The sequence below is a fragment of the Monopterus albus genome, unplaced genomic scaffold, assembly GCF_001952655.1.
Source record: "Monopterus albus unplaced genomic scaffold, M_albus_1.0 scaffold221.1, whole genome shotgun sequence".
In the NCBI taxonomy this organism is placed as follows: Eukaryota; Metazoa; Chordata; class Actinopteri; order Synbranchiformes; family Synbranchidae; genus Monopterus; species Monopterus albus.
This window is the reverse complement of record NW_018128101.1, coordinates 740,972-749,367: the sequence shown is the minus strand read 5'-3', so window position 1 is coordinate 749,367 and position 8,396 is coordinate 740,972. Positions and strand designations below refer to the sequence as shown.

At 39.4% G+C, this 8,396-nt stretch overlaps 1 protein-coding gene across 2 annotated transcripts; it reads right to left on the bottom strand.

The window, feature by feature from the left end:
* Positions 1-762: 762 nt before the first annotated feature.
* On the bottom strand, positions 763-5,702 carry kyat1 (kynurenine aminotransferase 1). Of its 2 annotated transcripts, none has more exons than XM_020619527.1 (13): positions 5,513-5,702; positions 4,937-4,995; positions 3,936-4,083; positions 3,660-3,809; positions 3,331-3,417; positions 3,078-3,203; positions 2,880-3,000; positions 2,710-2,786; positions 2,541-2,630; positions 1,683-1,869; positions 1,496-1,572; positions 1,263-1,349; positions 763-1,161 (listed from the first exon to the last, which is right to left on the bottom strand). In XM_020619527.1, exons 2-13 carry the CDS (start codon positions 4,987-4,989, stop codon positions 1,102-1,104), a joined length of 1,263 nt encoding a protein of 420 aa, XP_020475183.1. In that variant the 5' UTR covers positions 4,990-4,995; positions 5,513-5,702; the 3' UTR covers positions 763-1,101. The 2 variants fall into 2 exon arrangements, with proteins under 2 accessions (XP_020475183.1, XP_020475182.1); XM_020619526.1 differs by lacking the exon at positions 5,513-5,702 and adding an exon at positions 5,066-5,492.
* Between the last annotated feature and the right edge of the window lie 2,694 nt (positions 5,703-8,396).

Below are 8,396 nucleotides of genomic sequence, written 5' to 3'. Positions count from 1 at the left end.
ACCAAAAAAAGATTCTGTATTTCCATAAGTGGAGTAAAACTATGGAATAATTTAAGTGTGGACATAAAAAACAGTAAGAAAATTGATGAGTTTAAACACAGATATAAAGGTATGTGTCAATCAAGATATGGGCAAGAACAGGCTTAATGATTAATCAGATGGGAGTGTGGATGTAGAATATGTATCCATGTAGTAATACTGCTTGCAAACCAATGATGATAAGATGATGTTAGGGGGTAGGACTAGATAAGTCTAACTTCTTCCTACTCCGTTCAAGCATGTACTAGGTATAAGCAAATTGAAAATATATTTGTGGATTTGTCTGGAATTATGTGTGGTTACATACTGACTGTTGTTACATGTTTGAATGAATAAATAAATCAAAATCAAAACTTATAACCTTTGTAACATTTTTTTTTACTGTCACTGATAAATAAAATGTAGAATCCTGAGATATTCAAAATATCAAATGAAATCAATGACACACACACTATGCAAAAAACTAAGAATATTAAAACTGAAAAAAAATTGTTGGTCTTCACAGCTTCATTAGTACAAGGCTGAATTACTGCTCAGATGTCCATGGAAAATAGAAAGAGTACATTTTTTTTGTTTTACTTTAAGGTCTCGACCCTTAAACCAGTTTTCATTTCCCTGTAAATGACTGTGTTTGAATTGCTGTTGGGTTGTGGAATAAAATATTCTTTTTACTTCACACAGATCATATAGGCACCCAAGAAAAGTAATATACAGTACATTCTTTTAAAAACTTTATTAAACTTTTTGCTTAGTGCATGATTTAAATACAAATCAACTCAATATTTCTTTAAGAATTACTGATACATTGTTATAATAATGAAAAGTATTTAACAGTTTTCAGATTAAAGTCATTGCACGGACACATTCACAACAATGTTTTGACAAAGCCTGAGTGTTTCAAACAAACTGAAAGTGGATGCTGCATTTGTTCATCTTACAGTACCCTCATATGAGAGCACACATTGAAAAACAATATGAATCATTTGAACCGAGGAGGCAGGCCTCCCCAAGCGGTCTGGTGAAATTTGGACAGACTGGTAATGCTCTGCATCATGGTTAATGTTACTCTCTCTGACTCCACTTTCTTAAGATGTCCTCTGCCGCATCCAGGGTGGAGTCCTCCTGTCAGATGAAAACGGGACACAAGAGAGAAATTTTGACCAGAAGAGTGAGACAGGAGAAGGCTTGGATCAGTCTCATTTCCTTAATTAAGCCAAGTTTACCTTGACAAAACAGAATCGGATGTACTTGTCAAAGTCCTTGCTGTGCTCTGGACTGTAGAATGCAGAGACGGGGATTGTTGCTAAACCCTGCAGAAGAAAGACAATTAGTGAAAAAGTCTGAAAAATGAGAAGGTAGTACAGCAATCCAGTCACTTTTTCCTTGTGCTGGTGCTTTGAAAGAATGCAATTTCAAATGTTAATAAATTCCAAAACAGATGTTTTAAAATCCTTACCTTCTCTTTAATTAGCCATTTGACAAATCTAAAATCATAGGGCTCATCCTTAGTGCTCAGATCATTGAAGTCTACCTCTGTTAAAAAGGGAAAGCTGACGTGAATATTAATTAGCTTCCACAATTCAATGCTTTTATTTTAAGCAATGAAGGATGCAACCCAGTTCAGATGGTTGTTCTGCACTCACTGACAGAGGAGATGTCTGTGATCATGAAATAGCCTCCCTCTGGCATGATGGGCTGCAAACCCACGCTCTCCAGACACGCAGCCAACTTCTTCCTCTTATTTTGCAGCATGGCAGGCAGCTGCTGGAAGTAGCTCTCTGGAGTCCCAAACACTTTGTATTCTCTCTCAAACCCATGAGCCACTGCCTCCTGTTGAAGACAAAGAACTGTGATATACAGTTTCAAAGATGTAACTGAAGTTGAAATGATAACTGAGATACATGTTTATTTGAAAAACTATGGCCAACATTCTCTGTCCACTGGCAGATTCTAACTTGTCTGAATTCAGGACTCCTAAATCACTTAAATTAAACAGTATTTAATCGTAACCTCTTAATCACAGATTTTCTGCAGCATTAAAAGGTTAGAAACCCGTTTTCTCCTAGCCTACAGTAAACCTGCCCTTATTGTGCGTGAACTTATGTTTTAACCCTGGTGTCTGGATCTGTTCTGTTGTTTGTATCTCTTTATGTCCCAGGCTTTTTATAGTCTTTTTTATAGCCTACTGAAAGAAATTTAAAGAAAAAACATAACATTAAAAAAAGGTGGGACAGCGTCAGTGACAATGGCCACACCATCAATAAAATGGAAATGTTCTAGATGAATTATGTGTAGACTAATTTACATTTTCCCGCAGATCAGCACAACATTTGGCATTTTTGCAAGCTCTAGGACTGAAGCTAGGATTTAAAATAGAAGTTTCTGGAATGTGGCCATAATTGCAAAGCACTGCTAAATATTTAAAGATAAAAAAATATTTACATATATATTAAATTTGTCATAGTATATTGTCTTAAAGCAAACTGATGAAGCGTGTTTACCTGAGCGGGTGTTGCACAGTGGTAAACACTGTTCTGATGGATAGTTTTCATGTGTTTGATGATCTGGCCAGAGCTGATCGCCCAGCCAACCTGAAAAAATACAGGTAATCATTACAATGTGTTGTACAGATGAATGCATCACTAAATGCTCAGACAATCTGTACATTACCTTCCACCCAGTAGCACTAAAGGTTTTTCCAGCACTGCCAATAGTGATGGTTCGTTCCCACATGCCAGGAAGGCTGGCTGTCAACAACACAAGCACAGCGCAGTCATATTAATTATGTCACTCTATGATTTGTCAGTGTTTTGCTGAACTTTGGCTTTACGGTATCTCACCTATCTTCACATGCTTGGCTCCGTCATAAGTCAGCCACTCGTACACCTCGTCACTGATGCACAGCACATCATGTTTAATGCACAGATCAGCAATCATTTGGAGCTCTTCAGTCTTGTAAACCTGGGTATGCATATGTGCCATGTGACCCATTATAGCCAGTGAAACAAGTGTTCGAGAGTCTGTGGTTAATATGTTACCTTGCCTAGTGGGTTATTAGGAGTGTTGATAACAATGGCTTTTGTGCGTGGAGTCACTTTACTGGCCAGCTCGTCAGCAGAAAGAACCCAGTCTCCACTTGACAAGACAGCACTGCCTTCAACTTTCTGCAATTAGAAGGAAAGAAACAATACTTTAAAGTATGTATAAATGTAAGTCCACAAGGACGATGATGACATAGTCAAAAAACGCTTCACAGCCCTCATGAAAGATTAAAAGGTGTAAATCACTCACCGGCCTCAGGGGAACATATACTGCCTTTCCGCCAGTCATCTTCACCATCGGCTGGTAGCAATCAAAGAACGGCTCAATGATTATGACCTGAAAGACACACTTCTGTTAATGTTCTTCTTTAGCTTGAAGCTACTGCATCTATTACATTGTGGGTATCAGCATTAGTTTTTCCTCAGTCGACCTGCGCTCTATATGAAAGTGTTTTAACAGAGTAAACCACACAAACATATTCAAACTTGTGTACATATCCAATATGTTTAGTGCTTTTTGCTTGTATGCTTTCCTAATTAAAATATTTAACATGACCTGACTTAGGTTGTTTTCTGTACCTCATCGCCTTCATCAATCAGTGCCTGAAATGCACAGAAGAGAGCTTGATAGGCTCCAACTGTGACCAAGATGTCTTCAAAAGGATCAATCGCATGTCCCACAATCCTACTGAAGAATTTAGCCAGAGCTTTTACAAGAGGGGGGTGACCCTGGGCAAAGAAATGACATAAAAACATGTATTTGTGCTTTTAATACCTGGTAAAAATCACTGAAACTTAATGTACATGTAGCATTCTGACATTCACAGGTGCTCCCATGTGTCCAGTTACACTTACAAAAGCACGGGTATACTGGTGCATTGAAGGTCCTCCACTCACTGCCTTACAGAAAGCCTCCTGGACAAACCGGGGAGGGGAGAAGTCAGGAAATCCCTGTCCAAGGTTCACTGGTTTGTAGTCTGCTGCCAGTTGAGTGAATTCAACCCTGTTAGTGCAAAAACAGCTGGTCAGACAGTTCATCCATATTACTTCAATTAGCAGACCCAATTAAAAACCACCAATCCTGCCTTCTGAGCTAAACTACCCCTGCAACAATTAAGAAATTAAAAACGATATGCCTAATGAATTAATGCACCAGAATAAATAATTTCTGTAGAAAGCATTGAGTTTGTCAGAACTTCACTTTTAGGACTGTCAGTGAGAGCCTGCCTCCCCGGATGACCTCAAATTAAAAATATAAAAACATCCTTACTTCTAGTGGTGCTACTTTTCAGATGCCCATAGCTGACATGGTCCCAGTGACAAAATATCTTGTGTTTTTGTTTTTGATCTGGGTGAATGGCCCTTTATAAAATAGTGCCATGCCCAGTTGTTAATGATTCTCCTGCAAAGTATCAAAGGACAGCCACTGCTTTTCACTTTAACTCAGAGATGATAGCTTACGTTTTTGGAAGACGTTTTGCAGAATTAAGTACAGTCTTAAATATATGATTGATATGTTTCAGAAGTGAATGCAAAATTAATGCGAGAAACGGGTTAAAATCTAACTATTTATTATTACACAAACCTATGTATTTAATTTCTCTGGTTGCTGAATCTCTGGTGGTACAGATGCGACATATAAGTATCAATGTTATATTAATCCTTCTAAAATTAGCCTATATTACAGAGCCTTGTTGCTGTCCGTGTACCACCCTACACTCCACCAATCTGATTGTTAAAGGACGTTGGACGACTGAATTTCCACAACACTGCACAAACCGTTTTCACAGCTGCCTATCAAAACGCCTTGGTAGCCCTGGTCTGAAAACCTTTGTTTTCTTAATATCATCACTTACCAAACGTTTTTATCGACCCCGTCTGTCCTGAATGCATGAAGTCGTCTCGACATTATTGTCTGAAACAAAAGTAGACTAAGTTTTATAATGCGCCACCAGTAGAAGCGTCTCTTCAGCAGCTTTACGCACCTTGTGATGGTTTCTAAGTGAACTCTGACAAAGTGCGGTCAAATTAGCAGCCAGATTCCTGATTGTTCCCATCAGGTAATAATCATCGCCTGAGAAACGTCAGCACAGCTCCAAAAATCCCGCAGGAAATATGACCTTGCACTAAAAATGTTTCCAAATGTCTCGTTTATCATGAGGCCGAAGGTGGTGATAAACAAGTGACTCGAACGAGCCTACTTTCACTGCCGGAACTTCACAGTGTGACACCCGGCGGAAGTAAGAAAAAAAGGCCCCTTAGATTTGGATGAAGAGTCAATTGGAAACAATTGTTCTGTTGTATTTCAGATAAATATTTCAGTTGTAACAAATCAACAATGTCTTCAGTTCAGTATCTGAGACGGTTTATCAACGAGCGACTAACTGTTGCTGCTGAAGAAATAGTGGGGGTCTTTGAAAAGATCATCCTACCGCAATGGGGAAGGGATCGATCGTCAGTGCAGACTGCTGGATATTGTCTGGAAACCTCAAGTAAAGCTACACAGGATAAGTCTGTAAAAACGAATGATTTTACTAAAGCTAACAGTTGAACCAAGATCAACATGTCCAAGTGTCCTCGAGCAAGACACTGAACCCCCAGTTACTTCCGGTGATAACATCGGTGTGTGAGCGAATGGGTGAATGGCCAAGTAGTGTGAAAGCGCTTTGAGTGTGCTGTAAAGTAGAAAAGTGCTATACGAGTATAAGATCATTTACCATTTAAATACGATTCAACATGAATTAGACCTTCGTCTTCTTATGGTGTTTATTGGCCGTTTGCGGGCCAACCTAAGGTGCATTACCGCCACCTGTTGGGCTGGAGTGTGGGACGATAATAGAGCCGAAGGAATGTACAGTATATTAAAAAAAGTTCTTAGAACTGCATAAACTACTAAATCCTATCCAAAATACCTATATCTGCCAAATAACTAATAACAACTCTATATGCTGTCTTACAATTGCTGCCCAAAAGACTCTTTTCAGTGATATATTAGTAATCTTCTTTTTTTCCAGTACTGCTATCATTCGAGCATGTTGCTCATTATAAGCACTGCATATGAACAGGACATGCTCTACAGTCTCTGTCTGACTACAACGTGGACAAAGACCTGCAGGGTGTTTACCTATTTTGTGCAAGGTATAATTTAAATTCGTGTGACCTATTCTTAAACGAGTTACAACACTTTCCTCTTTTCTAGTACCAGTCCATGCCTGCTGGTAGTGATTGGCAATCAAGGTTTTGTTGAAGCTTCGACACACAGTATTCACAAAAATGGTTCATTACTCGAGGCCTCAATGACACAGTGCTCGAGTAGGACATCTAGTGGTCAATAAATTGAAGCGCAATCAAGACATGTCTGGTTCATGGATTGTTTGGGATTTGATTCGCCATGCACATTCCTGTTCGATTACACTACAAGGTTGTATGATTTTAAGCTGACACAATAAAATAAACATGGACTCATGTTGAAGACCGTGTGTCTTATTTGGCACGTCTGAGTGTAACCCTATATGCTTCTCACTTATATTTTGTTATGAAACATTTAAATGGTGCTGCTACATTCATGAGATCTGCTCTACAGATTCAGACAGATGTCATTCACACATGGGACTGGTGCAAATACAGATTATATTATGGACCTTGGCAAGGTGTGTTTTGGGGTTCATTGGTAAAGAGGTTCATGGGTATGTAGGGTATGTGGGAATGATACCTATATGAGGATGCTGTTTGTGGACTTCAGCACAGTAGTACCCTGCAAACTGGTCCAAAAACTGAATATCCTGGGCCTGGACAGCACACTGTGTTGCTGGGTACTGGACTTTTTGAGTAACAGATCTCAGAATGTTAGAATGGGAGACATGACATCATCTGCCCTTATTATAAGTACTGGTACCCCACAGGGCTGTGTACTCAGTCTGCTGTTATATTCCTTATTCACTTATGATTGTGCTCCCATTCACTCCATCAATACGATTGTTAAATTTGCTGATGATACTACGGTGATAGGACTGATATCAAATAACAACGAATCAGATTACAGGGAGGAGATTCAACATCTTGTAAAATGGTGTGAGGATAATAACCTGGAGCTGAACATCTCTAAGACCAAGGAAATTGTAGTGGACTACAGGAAATCTAAACGCATTGTACACCTTCCCCTCTGCATACGAGGAATGGAGATCCAGAGGGTGGATAGCTTTAAGTTCCTTGGTGTGCACATCTCTGCCGACCTCACCTGGACCACACATCTCCCATCAGGTGGGGCAGGCTCAACAAAGACTGTTCTTCCCAGGAAACTAAGGAACGCATGCCTCCCTCAGACTCTCTTGATAAATTTCTACAGATCAGCAATAGAGAGCATTTTGACCTATTGCTGCACTGTATGGTTTGGAAGCTGTACAGAAGAAAACAGAAAGGGCCTACAGCGTGTGGTTAGGGCGGCAGAGAAATCTTTTGGCTTATCACTTCCTCCCCTTATATTGACCGACTCCATAAAAAGGCCAGATATATTTCCTTGGGTAAGGATAATCACCTTTATTGGCCAAGTATGTTACACACAAGGAATTTGTTTCTGCTACAGAACTGATGGCAGCCATCTGCAGTGCCACCTCAACCGATGGCTCTAACCATCAGGGGTAACAGGGGTTCAGTGTCTTGCCCAAGGACACTTCAACACATGTACTGCCGGCACCAAGATTTGAACCTTCAACCTTCTGGTTGGGAGACGACTGCCCTACCCACTGCATCACTGTCAATCCCCACACCACTGTCGCCCGCCACTGTTGTGGATAATACTCACCCTGGGTATGGTCTGTTTACTTTATTGCCCTCTGGAAAGAGATACAAACTGATCAAATCCTGAACTAATGTTAAAATAACTTCTATTCCATTGCATTTGCACTCATAAATAACTCATTATTATGTCTGGGTAAGAAGTGTTGAAATCCATCATTATACTGTGTGCACAATTATTAGGCAAGTTGTATTTTTGAGGATTAATTTTGTTATTGCACAACTACAGTGCTCTTGGTCAATCCAAAATGTTAACAAACCCCCAAACCTGAACATTTAAGTAGTAAAGGTGAAGTTTTGGCTTTCTTAAGAGAATACCTACATGTACACCATTATTAGGCAACTATTAGTGTGCAGAATTATTATGCAACTAAATAAAAAACAAAGATTTTCCCATCTCACTTATTTATTTTCACCTGTTAAAGTGAGAATAATAAACTCATAATTTACAAATAAACAGTTCTGAAATTCCAAACAGAAAACCTCAGTGACCAATATAGCCACCCTTCTTTTCGATAACAG

Coding starts and splice junctions, on each gene's coding strand:
- kyat1 (XM_020619526.1), bottom strand. CDS start 5,137: ATGGGAACAATCAGGAATCTGGCTGCTAATTTGACCGCACTTTGTCAG. Junction 4,996..5,065: donor CACTTAGAAACCATCACAAG/GTGCGTAAAGCT, acceptor CTTTTGTTTCAG/ACAATAATGTCGAGACGACT. Junction 3,418..3,659: donor TGATTGATGAAGGCGATGAG/GTACAGAAAACA, acceptor TGTGTCTTTCAG/GTCATAATCATTGAGCCGTT.